The following is a 25,073-nucleotide window of genomic DNA, read 5'->3' as shown; positions in this document are numbered from 1 at the left end:
TCTAAGGGCACAGGACTACGTCACCGCATCAGTGGGAGAATGGATGGAGCCATGTACCGTAAAATCCTGAGTGACAACCTCCTTCCCTCCGCCAGGACATGAACCCCTTTCTGACATCTGACGGACTATCCTGTCGAGGTGGCCTGGGCACGGACCGCTCCCGGCACATTTACCCCTGGAACAGTGCGATCAAACATGATCGCAACGTTCCGGTGGCATATGGAAGCATCGCGCAGTGAGGGGGCTCCCTGCGTGCTTCCCTGAGACCCTCAGAACAACTTGATGTGATTGCATTGTTCCGAGAGTCTCCTACGTTCTCTCTGCAGGCCCCGGATCCAAGATGGCCGTGGGTGTCCTTCCAGGTCCTGCAGGGTGTTGGCTTGCAAGCGCCTGCTGAGAGCAGGCGCCGGCAAGCCTCCAGCACTGCCTATCAGATCGCTGATCTGACACAGTGCTATGCAAAGTGTCAGATCAGCGACAAGTGATGTCCCACCCTGGGACAAAGTAAAAAAAAAATTAAATTAAATAAAATTACACTGTGTAAAAATATAAAAAAAAATCCTAAATAAAGAAAAAAAATATTGTTTCAATAAATACATTTCTTTATGTAAATAAAAAAAAAATCAATAAAAATACACATATTTAGTATTGCCGCGTACGTAAAGACCCGGCCTATAAAACTGTCCCACTAGTTAACCCCTTCAGTGAACACCGTAAAAAAAAAAAAGCGAAAAAGCAATGCTTTATCATCATACCACCGAACAAAAAGTGGAATAACATGCGATCAAAAAGACAGATATAAATAACCATGGTACCGCTGAAAACGTCATCTTGTCCCGCAAAAAACAAGCTGCCATACAGCATCATCAGTGAAAGTTATAGCCCTAAGAATAAAGCAATACAAAAATAAGTTATTTTTTATATAAAATAGTTTTTATTGTATAAAAGCGCCAAAGCATAGTAACATAGTAACATAGTAACATAGTTAGTAAGGCCGAAAAAAGACATTTGTCCATCCAGTTCAGCCTATATTCCATCATAATAAATCCCCAGATCTACGTCCTTCTACAGAACCTAATTGTATGGTACAATATTGTTCTGCTCCAGGAAGACATTCAGGCCTCTCTTGAACCCCTCGACTGAGTTCGCCATCACCACCTCCTCAGGCAAGCAATTCCAGATTCTCACTGCCCTAACAGTAAAGAATCCTCTTCTATGTTGGTGGAAAAACCTTCTCTCCTCCAGACGCAAAGAATGCCCCCTTGTGCCCGTCACCTTTCTTGGTATAAACAGATCCTCAGCGAGATATTTGTATTGTCCCCTTATATACTTATACATGGTTATTAGATCGCCCCTCAGTCGTCTTTTTTCTAGACTAAATAATCCTAATTTCGCTAATCTATCTGGGTATTGTAGTTCTCCCATCCCCTTTATTATTTTTGTTGCCCTCCTTTGTACTCTCTCTAGTTCCATTATATCCTTCCTGAGCACCGGTGACCAAAACTGGACACAGTACTCCATGTGCGGTCTAACTAGGGATTTGTACAGAGGCAGTATAATGCTCTCATCATGTGTATCCAGACCTCTTTTAATGCACCCCATGATCCTGTTTGCCTCGGCAGCTGCTGCCTGGCACTGGCTGCTCCAGGTAAGTTTATCATTAACTAGGATCCCCAAGTCCTTCTCCCTGTCAGATTTACCCAGTGGTTTCCCATTCAGTGTGTAATGGTAATATTGATTCCTTCTTCCCATGTGTATAACCTTACATTTATCATTGTTAAACCTCATCTGCCACCTTTCAGCCCAAGTTTCCAACTTATCCAGATCCATCTGTAGCAGAATACTATCTTCTCTTGTATTAACTGCTTTACATAGTTTTGTATCATCTGCAAATATCGATATTTTACTGTGTAAACCTTCTACCAGATCATTAATGAATATGTTGAAGAGAACAGGTCCCAATACTGACCCCTGCGGTACCCCACTGGTCACAGCGACCCAGTTAGAGACTATACCATTTATAACCACCCTCTGCTTTCTATCACTAAGCCAGTTACTAACCCATTTACACACATTTTCCCCCAGACCAAGCATTCTCATTTTGTGTACCAACCTCTTGTGCGGCACGGTATCAAACGCTTTGGAAAAATCGAGATATACCACGTCCAATGACTCACCGTGGTCCAGCCTATAGCTTACCTCTTCATAAAAACTGATTAGATTGGTTTGACAGGAGCGATTTCTCATAAACCCATGCTGATATGGAGTTAAACAGTTATTCTCATTGAGATAATCCAGAATAACATCCCTCAGAAACCCTTCAAATATTTTACCAACAATAGAGGTTAGACTTACTGGCCTATAATTTCCAGGTTCACTTTTAGAGCCCTTTTTGAATATTGGCACCACATTTGCTATGCGCCAATCCTGCGGAACAGACCCTGTCGCTATAGAGTCCCTAAAAATAAGAAATAATGGTTTATCTATTACATTACTTAGTTCTCTTAGTACTCGTGGGTGTATGCCATCCGGACCCGGAGATTTATCTATTTTAATCTTATTTAGCCGGTTTCGCACCTCTTCTTGGGTTAGATTGGTGACCCTTAATATAGGGTTTTCATTGTTTCTTGGGATTTCACCTAGCATTTCATTTTCCACCGTGAATACCGTGGAGAAGAAGGTGTTTAATATGTTAGCTTTTTCCTCATCATCTACAACCATTCTTTCCTCACTATTTTTTAAGGGGCCTACATTTTCAGTTTTTATTCTTTTACTATTGATATAGTTGAAGAACAGTTTGGGATTAGTTTTACTCTCCTTAGCAATGTGCTTCTCTGTTTCCTTTTTGGCAGCTTTAATTAGTTTTTTAGATAAAGTATTTTTCTCCCTATAGTTTTTTAGAGCTTCAATGGTGCCATCCTGCTTTAGTAGTGCAAATGCTTTCTTTTTACTGTTAATTGCCTGTCTTACTTCTTTGTTTAGCCACATTGGGTTTTTCCTATTTCTAGTCCTTTTATTCCCACAAGGTATAAACCGCTTACACTGCCTATTTAGGATGTTCTTAAACATTTCCCATTTATTATCTGTATTCTCATTTCTGAGGATATTGTCCCAGTCTACCAGATTAAGGGCATCTCTAAGCTGTTCAAACTTTGCCTTCCTAAAGTTCAATGTTTTTGTGACTCCCTGACAAGTCCCCCTAGTGAAAGACAGGTGAAACTGCACAATATTGTGGTCGCTATTTCCTAAATGCCCAACCACCTGCAGATTTGTTATTCTGTCAGGTCTATTAGATAGTATTAGGTCTAAAAGTGCTGCTCCTCTGGTTGGATTCTGCACCAATTGTGAAAGATAATTTTTCTTGGTTATTAGCAGAAACCTGTTGCCTTTATGGGTTTCACAGGTTTCTGTTTCCCAGTTAATATCCGGGTAGTTAAAGTCCCCCATAACCAGGACCTCATTATGGGTTGCAGCTTCATCTATCTGCTTTAGAAGTAGACTTTCCATGCTTTCTGTTATATTTGGGGGTTTGTAACAGACCCCAATGAGAATTTTGTTACCATTTTTCCCTCCATGAATTTCAACCCATATGGACTCGACATCCTCATTCCCTTCGCTAATATCCTCCCTTAAAGTGGACTTTAGACAAGACTTTACATAGAGACAAACCCCTCCTCCTCTCCGATTTTTACGATCCTTTCTAAACAGACTGTAACCCTGTAAGTTAACTGCCCAGTCATAGCTTTCATCTAACCATGTCTCGGTTATTCCCACTATGTCAAAGTTACCTGTAGATATTTCTGCTTCTAGTTCTTCCATCTTGTTTGTCAGGCTTCTGGCGTTTGCGAGCATGCAGTTTAGAGGATTTTGTTTTGTTCCAATCTCCTCACTGTGGATTGTTTTAGAAATGTTCTTACCTCCCTTCTGAGTATGTTTTCCTGGGTCGTCTTTGTTCGAGTCTAATGTTTTTCTTCCCGTCCCCTCTTCTTCTAGTTTAACGCCCTCCTGATGAGTGTAGCGAGTCTTCTGGCGAATGTGTGTTTCCCAGGTTTGTTGAGGTGTAGTCCGTCTCTGGCGAGGAGTCCATCATACCAGTAATTCACACCGTGGTCCAGGAATCCAAATCCTTGTTGTCTGCACCATCGTCTTAGCCAGTTGTTTTTCATCAAGGATCCTGTTCCATCTCCTGGTGCCATGCCCGTCTACTGGAAGGATAGAAGAAAAAACTACCTGTGCATCCAGTTCCTTTACTTTCTTCCCCAACTCTTCAAAGTCCTTGCAGATTGTCGGTAGGTCCTTCCTTGCCGTGTCATTGGTGCCAACATGTATCAGAAGAAATGGGTGGACGTCCTTGGAGCTGAAGAGCTTTGGTATCCTATCGGTCACATCCTTGATCATCGCACCTGGAAGGCAGCATACTTCTCTTGCAGTTATGTCCGGTCTGCAGATGGCTGCTTCGGTGCCTCTCAGTAGTGAGTCTCCCACCACCACCACTCTTCGTTGCTTCTTGGCTGTACTTTTTGCTGTCACTTGTTGCTGTGTGCCCTTTTCTTTTTTGCTTGCTGGTATTGCTTCATTCTTAGGTGTGCCATCTTCATCCTCTACAAAGATTTGATATCGGTTCTTCAGTTGTGTGGTTGGTGATTTCTCCATGGTCTTCTTGCTTCTTTTGGTCACATGCTTCCACTCATCTGCTTTTGGAGGTTCTCTGACACTTTTTGCACCTTCTGTGACCAGTAGAGATGCTTCTGTTCTGTCTAGAAAGTCTTCATTCTCTTTGATGAGTTTCAAAGTTGCTATTCTTTCTTCCAGACCCCGCACCTTTTCTTCTAAAAGGGCCACTAGTCTACACTTCTGACAGGTGAAATTGGATTCTTCTTCTGGTCGATCTGTGAACATGTAGCACATGCTGCAGCTCACCATGTAGGTTGTCACATCTGCCATGTTGCTCCTAGATCCTGCTGACTTGCTGTGTGTTTTCCTTCTTGTGTAATCTACTCAGCCAAGCTCTCTTGCAATAATGTCCTACAGGCAAAAATTCGGTTTGGTGATTCTTGCCAAGCAGCTGGTCCCGGCTGTACCCAACGATCTTCTAGCTTAGGGAGACTTCGCTTCTCCCAGAAGGCACCTGGAATATGCAAATTAGCCTCCTGAAGCTTGAATCCCTGGTTTGGTGATGCTTTCGAAGCAGCTGGTCCCGGCTGTACCCAACGATCTTCTAGCTTAGGGAGACTTCGCTTCTCCCAGAAGGCACCTGGAATATGCAAATTAGCCTCCTGAAGCTTGAATCCCTGGTTTGGTGATGCTTTCGAAGCAGCTGGTCCCGGCTGTACCCAACGATCTTCTAGCTTAGGGAGACTTCGCTTCTCCCAGAAGGCACCTGGAATATGCAAATTAGCCTCCTGAAGCTTGAATCCCTGGTTTGGTGATGCTTTCGAAGCAGCTGGTCCCGGCTGTACCCAACGATCTTCTAGCTTAGGGAGACTTCGCTTCTCCCAGAAGGCACCTGGAATATGCAAATTAGCCTCCTGAAGCTTGAATCCCTGGTTTGGTGATGCTTTCGAAGCAGCTGGTCCCGGCTGTACCCAACGATCTTCTAGCTTAGGGAGACTTCGCTTCTCCCAGAAGGCACCTGGAATATGCAAATTAGCCTCCTGAAGCTTGAATCCCTGGTTTGGTGATGCTTTCGAAGCAGCTGGTCCCGGCTGTACCCAACGATCTTCTAGCTTAGGGAGACTTCGCTTCTCCCAGAAGGCACCTGGAATATGCAAATTAGCCTCCTGAAGCTTGAATCCCTGGTTTGGTGATGCTTTCGAAGCAGCTGGTCCCGGCTGTACCCAACGATCTTCTAGCTTAGGGAGACTTCGCTTCTCCCAGAAGGCACCTGGAATATGCAAATTAGCCTCCTGAAGCTTGAATCCCTGGTTTGGTGATGCTTTCGAAGCAGCTGGTCCCGGCTGTACCCAACGATCTTCTAGCTTAGGGAGACTTCGCTTCTCCCAGAAGGCACCTGGAATATGCAAATTAGCCTCCTGAAGCTTGAATCCCTGGTTTGGTGATGCTTTCGAAGCAGCTGGTCCCGGCTGTACCCAACGATCTTCTAGCTTAGGGAGACTTCGCTTCTCCCAGAAGGCACCTGGAATATGCAAATTAGCCTCCTGAAGCTTGAATCCCTGGTTTGGTGATGCTTTCGAAGCAGCTGGTCCCGGCTGTACCCAACGATCTTCTAGCTTAGGGAGACTTCGCTTCTCCCAGAAGGCACCTGGAATATGCAAATTAGCCTCCTGAAGCTTGAATCCCTGGTTTGGTGATGCTTTCGAAGCAGCTGGTCCCGGCTGTACCCAACGATCTTCTAGCTTAGGGAGACTTCGCTTCTCCCAGAAGGCACCTGGAATATGCAAATTAGCCTCCTGAAGCTTGAATCCCTGGTTTGGTGATGCTTTCGAAGCAGCTGGTCCCGGCTGTACCCAACGATCTTCTAGCTTAGGGAGACTTCGCTTCTCCCAGAAGGCACCTGGAATATGCAAATTAGCCTCCTGAAGCTTGAATCCCTGGTTTGGTGATGCTTTCGAAGCAGCTGGTCCCGGCTGTACCCAACGATCTTCTAGCTTAGGGAGACTTCGCTTCTCCCAGAAGGCACCTGGAATATGCAAATTAGCCTCCTGAAGCTTGAATCCCTGGTTTGGTGATGCTTTCGAAGCAGCTGGTCCCGGCTGTACCCAACGATCTTCTAGCTTAGGGAGACTTCGCTTCTCCCAGAAGGCACCTGGAATATGCAAATTAGCCTCCTGAAGCTTGAATCCCTGGTTTGGTGATGCTTTCGAAGCAGCTGGTCCCGGCTGTACCCAACGATCTTCTAGCTTAGGGAGACTTCGCTTCTCCCAGAAGGCACCTGGAATATGCAAATTAGCCTCCTGAAGCTTGAATCCCTGGTTTGGTGATGCTTTCGAAGCAGCTGGTCCCGGCTGTACCCAACGATCTTCTAGCTTAGGGAGACTTCGCTTCTCCCAGAAGGCACCTGGAATATGCAAATTAGCCTCCTGAAGCTTGAATCCCTGGTTTGGTGATGCTTTCGAAGCAGCTGGTCCCGGCTGTACCCAACGATCTTCTAGCTTAGGGAGACTTCGCTTCTCCCAGAAGGCACCTGGAATATGCAAATTAGCCTCCTGAAGCTTGAATCCCTGGTTTGGTGATGCTTTCGAAGCAGCTGGTCCCGGCTGTACCCAACGATCTTCTAGCTTAGGGAGACTTCGCTTCTCCCAGAAGGCACCTGGAATATGCAAATTAGCCTCCTGAAGCTTGAATCCCTGGTTTGGTGATGCTTTCGAAGCAGCTGGTCCCGGCTGTACCCAACGATCTTCTAGCTTAGGGAGACTTCGCTTCTCCCAGAAGGCACCTGGAATATGCAAATTAGCCTCCTGAAGCTTAAATCCCTGGTTTGGTGATGCTTTCGAAGCAGCTGGTCCCGGCTGTACCCAACGATCTTCTAGCTTAGGGAGACTTCGCTTCTCCCAGAAGGCACCTGGAATATGCAAATTAGCCTCCTGAAGCTTGAATCCCTGGTTTGGTGATGCTTTCGAAGCAGCTGGTCCCGGCTGTACCCAACGATCTTCTAGCTTAGGGAGACTTCGCTTCTCCCAGAAGGCACCTGGAATATGCAAATTAGCCTCCTGAAGCTTGAATCCCTGGTTTGGTGATGCTTTCGAAGCAGCTGGTCCCGGCTGTACCCAACGATCTTCTAGCTTAGGGAGACTTCGCTTCTCCCAGAAGGCACCTGGAATATGCAAATTAGCCTCCTGAAGCTTGAATCCCTGGTTTGGTGATGCTTTCGAAGCAGCTGGTCCCGGCTGTACCCAACGATCTTCTAGCTTAGGGAGACTTCGCTTCTCCCAGAAGGCACCTGGAATATGCAAATTAGCCTCCTGAAGCTTGAATCCCTGGTTTGGTGATGCTTTCGAAGCAGCTGGTCCCGGCTGTACCCAACGATCTTCTAGCTTAGGGAGACTTCGCTTCTCCCAGAAGGCACCTGGAATATGCAAATTAGCCTCCTGAAGCTTGAATCCCTGGTTTGGTGATGCTTTCGAAGCAGCTGGTCCCGGCTGTACCCAACGATCTTCTAGCTTAGGGAGACTTCGCTTCTCCCAGAAGGCACCTGGAATATGCAAATTAGCCTCCTGAAGCTTGAATCCCTGGTTTGGTGATGCTTTCGAAGCAGCTGGTCCCGGCTGTACCCAACGATCTTCTAGCTTAGGGAGACCATTATTTCTTATTTTTAGTGACTCTATAGCGACGGGGTCTGTTCCGCAGGACTGGCGCATAGCAAATGTGGTGCCAATATTCAAAAAGGGCTCTAAAAGTGAACCTGGAAATTATAGGCCAGTAAGTCTAACCTCTATTGTTGGTAAAATATTTGAAGGGTTTCTTAGGGATGTTATTCTGGATTATCTCAATGAGAATAACTGTTTAACTCCATATCAGCATGGGTTTATGAGAAATCGCTCCTGTCAAACCAATCTAATCAGTTTTTATGAAGAGGTAAGCTATAGACTGGACCACGGTGAGTCATTGGACGTGGTATATCTCGATTTTTCCAAAGCGTTTGATACCGTGCCGCACAAGAGGTTGGTACACAAAATGAGAATGCTTGGTCTGGGGGAAAATGTGTGTAAATGGGTTAGTAACTGGCTTAGTGATAGAAAGCAGAGGGTGGTTATAAATGGTATAGTCTCTAACTGGGTCGCTGTGACCAGTGGGGTACCGCAGGGGTCAGTATTGGGACCTGTTCTCTTCAACATATTCATTAATGATCTGGTAGAAGGTTTACACAGTAAAATATCGATATTTGCAGATGATACAAAACTATGTAAAGCAGTTAATACAAGAGAAGATAGTATTCTGCTACAGATGGATCTGGATAAGTTGGAAACTTGGGCTGAAAGGTGGCAGATGAGGTTTAACAATGATAAATGTAAGGTTATACACATGGGAAGAGGGAATCAATATCACCATTACACACTGAACGGGAAACCACTGGGTAAATCTGACAGGGAGAAGGACTTGGGGATCCTAGTTAATGATAAACTTACCTGGAGCAGCCAGTGCCAGGCAGCAGCTGCCAAGGCAAACAGGATCATGGGGTGCATTAAAAGAGGTCTGGATACACATGATGAGAGCATTATACTGCCTCTGTACAAATCCCTAGTTAGACCGCACATGGAGTACTGTGTCCAGTTTTGGGCACCGGTGCTCAGGAAGGATATAATGGAACTAGAGAGAGTACAAAGGAGGGCAACAAAATTAATAAAGGGGATGGGAGAACTACAATACCCAGATAGATTAGCGAAATTAGGATTATTTAGTCTAGAAAAAAGACGACTGAGGGGCGATCTAATAACCATGTATAAGTATATAAGGGGACAATACAAATATCTCGCTCAGGATCTGTTTATACCAAGGAAGGTGACGGGCACAAGGGGGCATTCTTTGCGTCTGGAGGAGAGAAGGTTTTTCCACCAACATAGAAGAGGATTCTTTACTGTTAGGGCAGTGAGAATCTGGAATTGCTTGCCTGAGGAGGTGGTGATGGCGAACTCAGTCGAGGGGTTCAAGAGAGGCCTGGATGTCTTCCTGGAGCAGAACAATATTGTATCATACAATTATTAGGTTCTGTAGAAGGACGTATATCTGGGTATTTATTATGATGGAATATAGGCTGGACTGGTTGGACAAATGTCTTTTTTCGGCCTTACTAACTATGTTACTATGTTACTATGTTAGATTCAGAGAACAGAAGTAGAGACGGCTCCTGTCCTGGGCTCTCTGACTGCCTGGCCAATTTGGCAGGTGGTGAAGAGACAGATGGCTGCTCTCCAGTGCTCTGTGCCTGAGAGGATGTGGCACTAACTGAAGTCGATGCCGAGGCGTTAGCTGCCATCCACCCGACAACGGCTTCAATTTGATCTTCACGCAGCAGCGGTGCACGGCGCTCTCCGACAAAGCTGCGCATGAAGGACTGTTCCCTGCTGAAACTGAGTGACGACGAGTCACCGGTGGCCGCAGCAGGCACAGAATCACCACGTCCTCTCCCTGCTCCGCGCCCACGCCCACGTGCCTTACTCCCTGCCCTCTTCATCTTGGTTGACAGATAAAGATAAGCAGAAAAGTACTAAGGCCTTAGTGTGCTTATTCCTGAAATGCTCCTCCTAACAGGTGTAAGAAACACTAATGTTGTAAAGTGTGGACTAAACTTTATTATTTTTCAAATGTGGCCTACACAAGTGTTAAGTGGTGTTTGGTGAACTTTACTTTTTTTTTTTTCTGCAAATCGGACTACAGAGCAAGTTTAACTCACACGGGGACCGTGCAGACAGCCGTAAACGGCGCTGCAAGGCCCAAAAACCCTCCTCTAGGTTATCCTATGTAGTGTTTTTCCACTATTTAGCTGGAGACGGGTGGAAAAACACTAATAGGAATTTTTTTTTTAAATTTTAAACAGGCTGCTCTATTTGAAAAAAAGGAAAAATTTTTTCAAGGTATGAGGCAGTAACGAACCCTGAGCTGAATCCAACCGGCTATGGCTGCACACAGACTACAGGGCGAGCTGCGCTCACACCGAGACCGTGCAGACAGCCGTAAACGGCGCTGCAAGGCCCAAAAACCCCCCTCTAGGTTATCCTATGTAGTGTTTTTCCACAATTTAGCTGGAGACGGGTGGAAAAACACTAATAGGAAATTTGAGAAAAAATGTGCAGCAGGCTGCACTATGAGCAAAAAAGGACAACTGTGTGAGGCAGTGTGAACCCCCCTGAGCTGAATACAACCGGGTATATGGCTGCACACAGACTACAGAGTGAGCTGCACACACACACACAGACCTTGCAGAACGCTGTTAAAACAGCGCTGCAAGGCAAGAGCAAGGTGAACAGTGAAGAACACACAGCGTTTTGCTAAATTAGCCTTTGGAAAGGAAAATAAAGCAATCAGCTATCTCAACTGGCCCTCAGTTAGAACACAGCGTCCTGTCACTAACTGAAATCACAGCAGAGTGAGCGCAAAATGGCGGCAGCGTTTTTTTATAGTGCTGAGTGACATCATTTCAGCATCCAATCACAGCCTTGCCAGTAGTTACATGCCCACCATGCTAAACAGGATATGCCCACACTTCAATTCATTCCTCATTGGCTGCTGCGTGCTGTTTGAATTTCGGGAACTTCCGATTCCGGTATCCGATACGCGGGAAGTATCGGAATTCGGCATCGGAATTCCGATACCACAAGTATCGGCCGATACCCGATACTTGCGGTATCGGAATGCTCAACACTAGTTAGGATCCCTAACCCTAACCCTAGCTCTTTCTGTTTATAGTGGGTTTTTACTTTATTTTGATGATTTGCAGCTATCACACATTTATCTGCATGCGTTTAAAAAACGCAAACGCATGAAAAAACGCATGTAAACGCGTCAAAACGCCGCGTTTTTTTCACCACATGCAAAAACGCATGCGTCAAAAAAGCGCAGCGTTTGCACGCGTTTACATGCTTTTTTCACCATGCGTTTTGTTTTTTTTAAACGCATGCGTTTTGAAACGCAAGTGTGAAACCAGCCTTATGCAGTCCAATTTCTCCTATTACACTTGGGAAAATAAAAATTTGGGGGCTAAAACATCATTTTTGTGGGAAAAAAATATTTTTTATTTTCACGGCTCTGCGTTATAAACTTTAGTGAAACACTTGGTGGTTCAAAGTTCTCACAACACATCTAGATAAGTTCCTTAGGGGGTCTAGTTTCCAATATGGGGTCACTTATGGGGGTTTCTACTGTTTATGTACATCAGGGACTCTGCAAATGCAACGTGACGCCCGCAGACCATTCCATCAAAGTCTGCATTCCAAAACAGCGCTACTTCCCTTCCGAGCTCTGCCATGCACCAAAACGGTGGTCCCCCAACATATGGGGTATCAGTGTACTCAGGACAAATGGCACAACAATATTTGGGGTCCAATTTCTCCAGATACCCTTGGGAAAATAAAAAATTGGGAGTGAAAAGATCATTTTTGTGGGAAAAAATGATTTTTTAATTATCATGGCTCTATATTATAAACTTTAGTGAAATAATTGGGGGCTCAAAGTGCGCACCACACATCTAGATAAGTTCCTTGGGTGGTCTAGTTTACAAAATGGTGTCACTTGTGGGGGGTTTCCACTGTTTAGGCACATCAGGGGCTCTGCAAATGCGACATGGCGTCTGATCTCAATTCCAGTCAATTCTGCGTTGAAAAAGTCAAATGGCGCTCCTTCCCTTCCGAACTCTGCCATGCGCCCAAACAGTGGTTTACCCCCACATATGGGGTATCAGCATACTCAGGACAAAATGCACAACAACTTTTTGGATCCAATTTCTCTTATTACCTTAGGTAAAATAAAACAAATTGGATCTGAAGTAATTTGTTTGTGAAAAAAGTTAAATGTTCATTTGTTTTTAAAACATTCCAAAAATTCCTGTGAAGCACCTGAAGGATTAATAAACTTCTTATATGTGGTTTTGAGCACCTTGAGGGGTGCAGTTTTTAGAATGGTGTCACTTTTTGCTTTTTTTTATCATATAGACCCCTCAAGGTGACTTCACATGTGATGTGGTCTCTAAAACAAAATAGTGTTGTGTAAGAAATCGCTGGTCAACTTTTAACCCTTATAACTCCCTAAATGTTGGTTCCAAAATTGTGGGAAATGTTACTTAAGTATTTTGTGTAACCTATCTCTGTGATTTAAGGGCATGAAAATTCAAAGTTGAAAAATTGTCTACTTTTCAACATTTTCACCAAATTTGTTTTTTTTCACAAATAAACACAAGTAATATCAAAGAAGTTTTACCACTGTCATACAGTACAATATGTCACGAGAAAAGATTAAGATCATGGAGTGGCCTAGCCAGTCTCCAGACCTTAATCCCACAGGAAACTTATGGAGGGAGTTGAAGCTCCGCGTTGCCAAGCGACAGCCTCAAAATCTTAATGATTTACAGATGATCTGCAAAGAGGAGTGGACCAAAATTTCTCCTGATATGTACACAAACCTCATCATCAATTACAAAAAACGTCTGACTGCTGTGCTTGCCAACAAGGGTTTTGTCACCAAATATTAAGTCTTGTTTGCCAGAGGAATCAAATAATTATTTATCACTGCAAAAAGCAAATACATTTATATAATTTATACAATGTGATTTTCTGGATTTTACTTTTGATATTCTATCTCTCAATGTTAAAATTAACCTACCCTTAAAATTATAGACTGTTCATGTCTTTGTCAGTGGGCAAACGTACAAAATCAACAAGGGATAAAATACTTATTTCCCCCACTGTACAACTTTTATTTATTCTCCTAATATTTGTTTTCTTGTGACTTCATATACTTCACATGGTGAAATAGGATTATGAAACCTATTGACATCTCAAATGCTATTCACCAGTGTAGTTTTCAGGTTTGCAGCAATGTTGTGCAATAGTTTGTTCAGGCAAGAATCTAGGATCTTGGCTGAAGGCACGACTCCAGCTGTTTTAAATGTAAGCCTCCGTCCCTGGTCATATTCTCACCTTCCGGTGTTTTCCCTTTCTTGTAACAGTAGCTTCCGACTGTGAATATACGTCACAAGCTCTCAATACAATTCTGTGAGAGTCCAGACAACGCTCTCATAGACTTGTATTGGAAAGTGTCTTCCACGCCGCTCCATGAAACACTGAAACAGCCAGCAAGTCGCTTTTCTATGGAGACCGATGGAAGAGGCGGTGAAAACAGATTAAAACCCTGGCAAAGTGAGTATCCAACAGGGGGCAGGGACTGGCTGGAATGGTGCCTTAAAGAAGCTACTTGCACTAATAAATGTGTGTGGAATTCTGGATATCGACTAGTCGGGTCTTTGTAGATAGAAAAAAATATAGAATTTTATTTTTCTTTGGAGCTGGAAATGATACAATGGACTTAATGTTTCCACATGTTTTTGCCAAGTTTTTTTTCTGCAGAAAACAATGCAGCACTTTCCAGTACCAGTAAAGTGAATGAGATTTGCTACTTAGTTTTTCCGTGCAGTATTGAACCTTCAAAGCATTTTATCAAATCTGCATCATGTCCATTTATTTCAGCGTTTTTCACCCTTCTAATGAATGCAAAAAAAAAAGCTCCATACAGTCTTTTCTGTTATTATTTTTTCCTGCCATTACTCAGGTTTTTGCAGCAGAAAAATCAAATGCAGAGACTAAACATGTGCATATATCCTTTCAAAAAATGCAATGCTGGCTCATATTTTCGAAAATATTATATTTTGTAAATTAAAAATGTAACTAGCAGTATTTTTTTCATACTTGCCTTTTTTCATTTTAGATTTTCATCAAGTTGAAAAAATAGTCGTTTTAATTGTGACGGATGCCTTAAAGTCTTGGAAAGCCTGCCCTCTGCTGGTGGAGAGTGAGTCTACGCAGATTATTGCATCACGGGACGTATGAAGAAAATGAGACAGATGTCCTTCTATTTTTTATGCTGAAGATAATTTATATTTAATATTGTTCTTTTTTTTTGTGGTTAAAGACAAGTTTTAAATACCGTAGTTTCAAGTTTGAATGACTTTTTAGTTCAATGCTGGTATCAATACCAACAAGCCTTATGCACAAACCAAAGGATGCAAGCAAAGGACTTTAATAATGTTGAAGCTGTCTACATTCTTTTTTCTTAGTTTATAATTCTAGAATTGTAGAAAAAAAAAATCCAAAAGGTACTGGACACTCAAAACCATCTGTTTCAAAACCATTCCTGGAGCTGATGTTCTGTATCACTGCGAAATGTTTAGTGATGCTGAGTGTCTCTAGAATAAGGAGGAGGATGACAGAGGTACGTTCTGTAGAAATGAGAACTGGACATTCTGGAGATTTGTATCTCAGACTAAGCTTCCAGGAGACTCAAATGCCAAGGTGTTACCGTACATTAAAATGGACTTTTTCCTTTACTGTCCTACTCTCCCAACCAAAAAAACATTTTGATATTTTTTCCCTATTGTAAAACTTCTCAGGAAAGGAGAATTCATGATAAAAAATAATTGGTCTCTATAGGGAGAAAGGAAAGGAATAAGCTGAAATCATGCACTTTTGGTGGCAGCTTATCCTTTATAATCGCAACGGATCGGACATATTGAAACTGAACATGCCCAATCCTTCTTCCCTAGATATCGGGGTGTGGATGAGAATTAGGACATGTCCCTTCTGGTTCTAACATTTGTAGCTAACAATCTAGAGATAACAGAATTTGGATTTACACGTGTTGTGACCAATGGGTTAGAACTTATCGGTACCATAATCATAACCGCACAAATAGTAAAAAACTGTAAAACAACATTTTTATATGTAAATGTCTTTCCTAAATGTAAACTGCAGAGCAAAATGGCTATTTATGTGAAAACTGATGATTAGTGCTGCCAAAACCACAGGCAGGATAAAATACCCACCATGTGCCATTTTGAATAAAGACCACATTGCCCAGTGCTCCCAATATGACTGTTAAAAACCAAGTATAGCCATAATAAAAATCATACTTTTAGGGCCCGATTCATCAAAGCTTCATAAAAAGCTTTGAAAAGTCGCATAATTTCGGTGCAACTCACGCCATTTTTACCCAGCTCCGACAAAGTAGGCAGAGGTGTAGCTATGCCCAACAAATCTTGCTCCGGCAGGGACTGCAGTAGGATTTGTGGTGAGGAGCACACAGAGGTGTACGCTACTCGTCTGAAGCTCCTGATTCATAAAGAGGCGTATCCTGAATCGGGAGCACACACCTCCTCGTCAAGACCAGTGTGAACAACGCCGATAAATGGAGTCTCTTCAGTGTAGAATCTATTGCTGCGTTTATCTGAAATAGTTTCTCATTCAGGAATGCTAATAAGGTGTTTGGGGGGCACCATTGGAGTGGCCGAGCATTTCAGTGCACCTTCTCACCTACTTGTTTTCCACCAATCCTCTGGCTCCTTTGCGTTGATTGACCGTTAATAAGGGATAAAGGCAGAGAACATGGAATATGAGTGGATGGGAAGGTGCGCTGTATTCCAGTGGTGCACCAGACGCCTCACTGGCATATTGAAATCAGGACTTATTTCTTATATTCAGCAATGGATTTGGACATTAAAGGTATGATTATTAGGACTAAGCTGCCCACGTAGAGCCTGATCCCTGTCATTTTGGGCTATACCATGAGGACTGGATTACACAACTACCTCTTTAGTGAATGGAAAGCAGTTCTGTAAATCAGAAATCTGTGTAAGTCAGTAATGCTAGTCCCATAGTGCCAGAACTGCTTATGAGAACGTTGTTTTTATTTCTAGATAATTTTATCTTTTCTGTGTTTTAGGCGTTATTCACACAGCACAGTTTTTATGAAAGGGTTTTTAATTTAGCTAAAATCAGCCAAGGAACCTAAACATATATAAAAGTGGATACCTTTTTTTTATCCAGTCCTAGTTTTGGCTGCACAAAATGTCAGAACTGTACTGCGTGAACTCTGCCTTATAGCGCTGGGAAAATTGTGCCTTGTATCACAGAAAATGTTTACACAATAGTTTGCATGGGTTGTATCGTCATATTAGGGATTTTCTTTTAGGATTATGTGGAATTATTGAAGTCTTGTGATATATGTATGTGTTACACTGTGTGATGACAGGCATACACAGTGTAGGGTTGTATCCTGTCTTTGCCTTTTTACTTTTTAGCAGTTTTTGTGCCTTCGTTGTGTAGGATAATCTTTGATCTTGATTTTAATTCTTTTTCCATAAACACTGGATTCCTCCATAACTCGTCTATTGTGCACTACTGAGATAAATGTGGAAAATATTCAGACATTACGCTGCATAAAGGAGGTGCGTGAAGCTGTGTAACCTGTGGGCACCAAGCTGTCTCCCAGTTAGGAAATTCTTTGCAAATTTCCTTCAAGTGTAGATTGCAATGTTGCTTTCTGTGGATGATGAGAACTTGTACCTTTCCACTCTTGGGATTACTGTCTCTATATGACACACTTCTGTGGTAGCACACAAGGGTTAAATGTTATAACTTGTAACATGTAATTATTTGATTGATTGTTTCTTGATTTTGCCATTCTGATGTGTTGCACTTTATAATATGATTACTACAATATTGAATGCCTCTTTTGCTCAGGATGAGCCCAGTAAGCCTTAAATAAAGTATGTTTTGAGTATGTGGTCACCATATTAAATTTGTCTCCTACCAGAGTTCATTCTCATATTTAGAAAATAGTAGTGAGATTCTGTGCTGCTATTACAACAGCCTGTGCAGAAAAATGGGGTGTTGGGACACATTATTATTTTTCCATATCTAGGACGAACTATGGAAATGGTTAGAACTGAATACGCCACCCCATGGACATTGTACCGTATCGGGGTTTTGCATGTGATCTGCACAATTACTGTACAAACTTGCTGCAAAAACCAACCTGCTTTGTAGTTCTATGTAAAGAGTGGCACGTACTCAATTAGAAAGGGTACATGACCTTCTGTAACATCGTGGTTACTTGATAGAGGTCCCGAACCAAGACCCCCCATGGGGGAAGGACTGGTAAAGGTTTTATGTGATGTTGTGCATTCAATGAAAGCAGTATATGGAATACATGAGACTAATCTTGACCTTTGGATAACATCTGCACTCTTATGATATTTCCCTTGACATCAGTCACATAAAACAGCCACAATGTACATTCCTTTTATGAATTTGTTTTGCACAGCATATACTCAAGATGTCTATGGACCCGTTGGAACGATCTTCAAATTACAAACTGCTTAAACCAGATTTGTCAGCAGGATTTTGCTAAGTAACCTACACTGTCAGATTAGCAGTGTTAACCCCTTAATGACTGCCGATACACCTTATCACGGCGGCAGTTAAGGGGCCTTATTCCTCAGCACTGCTTTTTAACAGCACTGAGAAATAAGGGTATAGTGCCCCCCAGCTTTGGAAAATCTCCGGGTTCTCAGCTACCAGGTGTAGCGGAGACCCCGGAGAACATGATTCGGGCCGTTTTTTACTGTTCGCAGTGTTGTGATTGCTGTTATTCACTGAATAACGGCGACTGTAAGCAAAGTCCGTTTTGCCATTTATTTCTCTCTCCTCTGATATTGTCTAGCATACCAGAGGAGAGAGAAATGGGGTCCCCCGAGCCCCCGGTACCTCCAGCATCCCCGATACCTCTGGCTCTGTACCCCAGCATCTTTTTCCTGGAAGAAAATGGTGGGCGCTTGCGCAGTGCGCCTGGCCAGATCTGCCAGCCGCCACTTGGCAACAATAGGAGATTTTTCCTATTGGATAAGTTTGATCACTGTGATAGACCCCTTCTTACAAAAAAGGGTGCCTTATGTCGCTGTGGCTTCCCAATTCCAACTTTATGCCACGTTAAGGCTATGTGCACACGTTCAGGATTTCTTGCAGAAATTTCCTGTGCAAAACTGGACATTTTCTGCAAGAAATCCGCATGCGTTTTTTTACTGCGTTTTTGAGGTTCCCAATGCAATAATATAGTGGGAAATCCACTAAAAATCCGCAAAATTAATGAGCATGCTGCGTTTTTTACCGCAATATGTTTTTTTTTTCATGGAAAAAAATGCATCATGTGCACAAAAATTGCGGAATGCATTCTAAATGATGGGATGCATAACGTATGCGTTTTTATAGCGAACAAACTCGAAAAATCTGCAACGTGTGCACACAGCCTATAGAAAATCTGCCACATTCTGGTCCTTGTGGGATCTACCTGGTTTCCTGGGCACATTCTAATTACTGATGGTAGCCCTACCAGGTTGGCCTTCACCTTGTCTCCCACCTGGCCTCCACCAAAGAGAGATGGACGCAAAATAGAGCAAGGAAACCTCCATTCAAGAAGAGCTTGAGAGATGAAGACAGACTTCTGCACACAAACGTGCTTAAATTTTGTGCTCTGATCTGCTTTGGATTAGTGCACTTGGATTCGGTCTTTGCCAGGGTGCTATTGTGTCTGCTCTTGTATTCCTGCTTGGAGCAGGGGAAGGTAAGAAGAATTGTTTCTTTTTAATATGTTGGAGAAGAAGAAAACAGGGAACCTTACAACCGGATGGGGCACCTTATACTATGAAGGGGACTAGGATGGGGCATATTTTTCCGTGAACAGGACCAGGATTGGCACATTATACAGTAAACGGGACCAGGAAGGGGCACATTATACCAGGAAGGGGACTAGGATGGGGCACATTATACAGTAAACAGGACCAGGATGGGAACATTATACAGTAAACGGGATCAGGATGGGAGCATTATACCGTGAACGGGACCAAGGTGGGGCACATTTTGCCAGGAAGGGGTCCAGAATGGGAGATATTATACTAAGAAGGAGGCCCGGTAGAGAGACATGCAGAAAAAAAACGTGTCCACATTGCCTTCCAAAGAATAGGATAGGGAATTTATATTTAGTGGGCAACTGAGATTATCGTTAAGGGGGGCACAGTGCTGATTATCAGTTTATATTTGGAATGGTGCATGGCTAGTAGTGTATTAATGGTGGGGTACAGATTTGTGTTCAGGGACGCAGTGCCGGCGACTTTTTTTTTTTTTTCACTCGGGAGACAAATGTTTATATAGAAGACGAGTCGTGGCTGGAAGATTTTGAGATGAAGGTCTGACCAGATGGAGAAGCAGCAGCAGAAAACGACTAATCAGACGAGACGTCATTGAATGGATGTATTATTCTCTACTTGTACTGTATGACTTGCAGTAATACTGTTATTTGCAAAACAACTTCCCTATATTTTCACATTCATGTCCATGTGCTGCCAGATTTTTCTTTTTTTATCAGATGGCACACAGACTTTCATATATCCATTCACAAATTCTACATTAGCTCAGAAACTGGCGAATTCTCGCAGCGCACAGTGTGAGCCCTCGGGGGGGGATTCAAAAGTTTTCATTTTAGATTGGGCAGTATAGTCCTCCATACTGTATAATGAGCCCCATATATTACTCTACACAGAATAATGGACCCCATTTAATGCTCCATACAGAATAATTAGCCCCATATAATGCCCCATACAGAATAATGGACCTCATATAATGCTCCATACAAAATAACGGACTCTTTTTAATGCTTCACACAGTATAATTGGCCTCATATAATGGCCCATAAAGGATAATGGGCCCCATCTAATGCTCCATACAGAATGAGCCTCATATAACGCGCCATACAAAATGGGCTCCATATAAGGCTCTAAAGAAAATGGGCCCCATATAATGCTTCATACACAATAACAGGCCCCATATAATGCTCCATACAGAATGGGCCCCATATAAGGCACTAAACAGAATGGGCCCCATATAATGCTCCATACAAAATAATGGGCCTCATATAAAGCTCCAGAATAATAGTGTCACAATCCAATTTTGGATTTGTGGCAGATCTGGTTTGCCTCAGTTTTAGACCTTTTTTTCCTTTCTGGTCATCGGGGGTTAATGCAGTCCCCCCCCCCCCCCCCCCCGGTCGCCGCTGATGTTACTGCATTGCTGCTGGGTCAGCTGATTGTGTTGACCACTCCCTCCATCCTTTAAGAGGTCACCTGGTTCATCAGCTGACTGTCGGTGTTAGTTCATTCTTCAGCGACCAAGCCAGGAGTAGGAGCTAGCTGGGAACTGTTGTTCTACAGCTGTGTCCGTTGTATCTGGTGTTTTCTTCCTGCTGTGCTGTGCCTTGCAGCATTAAGCTAAGTGTGGTTTTCCTTTACCTTGTCTGTTTTCCTGTTAATTGTTATATTTATACTCTGGTGCAGTCCATCTCCCTTGGGGGGAGTGGGGGTCACTATAGGGCCTGCACAGGAGACAGGAATACGCTGGCAGCACGGGCTTCCTAACCTTCATAGGTACCCCCAAGATAAGGGAAAGCCAGGGCCCCTTATAGTGGCAGGGACAGGTGCGGGTTCCAATACGCCGTCCTGCCCCTATATCGCCATAAACGGCGTGACAAATAGGCTTCATATATTGCTCCATACAGTATGGGCCCCATATAAGGCTCTAAACAGAATGGGCCCCATATAATGCTCCATACAAAATAATGGGCCTCATATAAAGCTCCATACAGAATGGACCTTATAATATTGCTCCATACAGTATGGGCCCCATATAATGCTCCATACATAAGAAAAAGTAAATAATCATCTCTCCTCGCTGGCCACATGTCCGGACTCCTCAGTGTTGTCGTCTTCTGGCTCTCTGCATTGTGACTGCACAGAGAAGAGGGCGCACAGTCCTGAGACGTCACAGAGTCAGAAAGCTCGGAAGACACCGGAGCTGCAGAGAAACAGGGAGAGGTAAGTATTGCAAGAGCCGATGCCCTGAGCAAGCGGGGGGCACACTCGTGGGCGCTGACACCAGGCTCCCCGAGTCACTGGCCCCAGTATCCCTTATGGCAAGTGGGCCCCTCCCCGCCTGCTCAGGGCCCCAGCACTTGCCTGTGCGTCTGGTGGTAACGCCGGCCCTGGGTATAGTGTTAACTGAGAAAAAATTGGGCAGCACACCAATACTTCACACATATAGAGGAGTGTAGACTACTGTAGTATGTATAGCACAGACCCTTAGTATATAGTGTACTGTCTTGTAATATATTGTGTCATTCTCAATTACATAGTCTTTTGTTATGTGTAGCAATGTCCCTTATTATGTAGCATCCTCTCTAGTTATGTCACCAACCCTTATTATATATTGTCCTCTGTTATGTCCAGCACCATCCCATTAGTAGGCCGGTTTCACATTATCGTTTCTGTGCGCAGCGTAGGCCTGCGCATAGATCCGCATGCGTACCTATATTTAACATTGTGTACGCAGGGACACGCTTTGTCTCCGTGCGTCGTTTTGCCGTGCCCACCGAAGGCAACATGTTTGTGAATTCTCACAGTGCGCACTGCGATTTGCATACATGCGGTCACATGACGAATAGACATGCGAAGCTTCGCTATTTGAAAATTAATTGAGCGAGGCCGGCCACGTCTGGTCAGAATGTGGTCAGAGGTATACAAATCACATATTTGTAAATATGAAATAATTTGCAGGGTCATTGACTATAAGACAAGTCAAAAGTAATATGTTGTATATAATCCACAATGCAGTCTTAATCAAAATAGGGATGAAGTATAGAAGAAACTTCTAAAGGATATAAATAAAGAGAATTGGAGTGCTGACTTCAAAAACTAAACATGGTTTTATTAGTATAATAATAAGTAACAAACACAGTACACAAAGATTATTGAGGAGGTTGGAGTAAGAGATGGTTCCATAGCTAACATAAATATCAAGTGTTTCAGAATCAGGTAAACACATACTCTCATTGTGCAAATATGGAAATACTACAGCAATCATAAAGTGCTTGTGCTGAGAGGGTCTATCATTAGTTGTAGGCTAGTACTGTGGACAAGAAGCATAAGATGAATAAGCTGCCAATACCCAGGTTATAAGGGTTGCATACATTTACTCATGATGTAAGGTGCCAGCACACTAACCAAAGAATTCCCAGAGGCCAACCCCAAACGCATGTTTCGTGTAAGATTTTTCAATGGGGGATGAGTGGCAAATGTCCCATCTGTCTTTTTATCCTGCGTGATAATCAGCCAGCATGCAGTGCGCATGTTATGTGTTCCCCCTACCCGATATTGTCATCGACAGTCTGGGCCTCTCTGGATCTATGACGTCATAAACGTGCGCTACCACAAGTTGGAGACGCAATACGATAAGAGCGGTCGGGGTTTACACTGCGCATGCGCAAACCAGTGGCCATTTTTAAGGAGTCCGTATTGAGTGGCAATTTTGTGTGAGAGCAAATTGCCCAAAAGAACACAAACCGTGGATCTGCTGTTATTCAGAAGATGTGAGTTGTGAGTGTAGTGAATGTATACTTTTAAAATGATGAAGGTGTGTAATGGGAAAAACCTTGAGAAAGGGATGGTAAGGAAAACAAGGTGAAGCCTGCATCAACATGAATAAATACACATGAACAATTATATAATGTAAGATATGAAAATAAAACTAAAAAATATGGCGCTCCACTCATACAGGGGAACAGAGAATCCTTTTGCCCACAGGATAATTAATGTTCATGTGGTGAAAAAAACAGATATCTTCATCAATAAGACTAAAAACACAGTCCCCTGGATGAACAGCACGCTATCTATCTATCTATCTATCTATCTATCGATCTATCTATCTATCTATATATATTCTATTTTTTTTTTGGTATCTTACATTACATAATTGTTCACATGTCAGGACACCACCAGTAGCACTGAAGACACGTTCTGAGAGTACGCTGGCTGTCAGGCATGACATATATGTGCAGAGGACCTTCACCTGTTCCCACTCCGCAAGTGTGATGTGCACCGTGTCCAGACTGCATTGGCCCAGGCTTTGCAAAAGGACATTCTGCACCAGGGCTCATTGCTACTGCGTATTACTGAGGTGGGGGAGATTCTATCTGCACTGTTGCAACGCGTGTCTGATTAAGGGAGAGTTTGAGGGTACAGGTGGAGGCCCTAGAATAGGTGGAGGGGGCAGAAGCAGGGGAGGAACTGTTAGATTCAGAGGTTTGTCCCACAAGCCTTGGGGATTCCAAGACTTGTGGAGTAGCCACTTGACCGCTTGTCCCCACAGCAACCATAGTCAACCAGTGCCCAGTCAGCGAGATGTAGAGGCCCTGCCCATGTTTGCTCATCCAGGTGTCAGTAGTGAAATGCACTCTGGCAGACATAGATTTTTTTTCTGGGGACGAGTGTTGTTGTCGGTGACATACTGGTATAGTGCTGGTCACAGCTTTCTTAGAGACGTAATGGTGACTGGGCAACTGGTACTGGGGTAATGTGAGGGCGATCAACTTTCTGAAACAGTCTATCCACCAGGCCGAAAAGGCAGCATTTCCGTGGCCAACAGATTGGAGATGATGGAGTTCAAGCTCTAAGCTTTGTCTTGTGTAGGAGGACGCATTCTTTTACATGACCACAACTGTGGCACCAAGTGCTGGCTGCTGTGCTGAGAGAGGACCAAGTACAGAGAACAGGACAAACTGCTGGACTGTGAGTGAGGTGCAGGCAGGGATATTATGGTGGATTGAGAAAGATGTGTTGTGCTGGGAGACACAAAAGCAGCAGTCATTTTTTGCTTCCAGAAATCTGTGTGACAAGACGTGGAATGGTGACAGAGGAGGAAGAAGCAGCAGATGGGGTTGATGGGACGGCCTGTGGTTGGCGACACCCACTAGTATGCATTTTAGCGCAGTGAGATTCCCACACTAAGGCATGTTGATTACACATGTGACGCTTCATGCATGTAGTTGTCAAATTATTTCAATTTTTGCCTCAACTGAGGTTTTTTTGCAAACTTGACAGAAAAAGTATGTTGGGTCATCCTTTGCGGTGTCAAAAAAGGTCCAGGCTAGACAACCCTTGCTGCCCCTGCAAACTGCACACTGCCTACTGGTGCTGGACAGAGTTGGGACTGAGGATGCAGTGCTTGTCGTGATTGCATCACTTCGTGTCTGTGTGGGAAGCTGCAACGTAACCTCATCTTCCCTCCACCTCCTGCTGAACTGCTCAGCTCCATACCTCTGAGTTCACACCAAGTGGGATCTACAACCTCATCTTCATCCTCTGTTCTCACACTCCTGACCCTCAGAGACACACTCCTCGTTTTCCTGCCATGACAACACAGAACAGACCGCGTGCACCTCTGGTATCTGAGTCTCACCAGGATCACCTCCACCATTGGTGATTAATGTCTGGTGACAAGGGTCTGGATGCTGCTTTAACCCTACTTTATCCAGCCCCAGATCCAACATCAAAACATTTTTGGCTTTGGTTCAGATGCTTTCCTCCATTGGGTTCTGTGATTCTTCGGATCAGACCTCTGATGCCCATGAAATAGAATATGTGAACAGCTCTGCAGAATGGCCCATCTGAGGTTCCCCACAGTCAGTTGGATGTTTGGAAATTTTTGATGCAGGGGAAAACAAAGGTGATTGGGGTGCCACATCGGAGG

General features: G+C 43.6%; 1 protein-coding gene across 1 annotated transcript in view; it reads left to right on the top strand.

Moving 5' to 3' along the window:
* Nucleotides 1–17,223, top strand: part of MGAT4D (MGAT4 family member D) — a 279,960-nt gene extending 262,737 nt beyond the window's left edge. The window contains exon 15 of the mRNA XM_069743979.1: nt 14,374–17,223. Within this exon, the coding sequence (XP_069600080.1) occupies nt 14,374–14,397 (24 nt within the window). The 3' untranslated portion in view covers nt 14,398–17,223. The remainder of the gene's footprint in view (nt 1–14,373) is intronic.
* Nucleotides 17,224–25,073: the final 7,850 nt, after the last annotated feature.

The sequence above is a fragment of the Ranitomeya imitator genome, chromosome 1 (assembly GCF_032444005.1).
Source record: "Ranitomeya imitator isolate aRanImi1 chromosome 1, aRanImi1.pri, whole genome shotgun sequence".
Lineage (NCBI taxonomy): Eukaryota > Metazoa > Chordata > Amphibia > Anura > Dendrobatidae > Ranitomeya > Ranitomeya imitator.
Note: the sequence above shows the minus strand (reverse complement) of the source record. Positions and strands in the feature narration are given on the sequence as shown.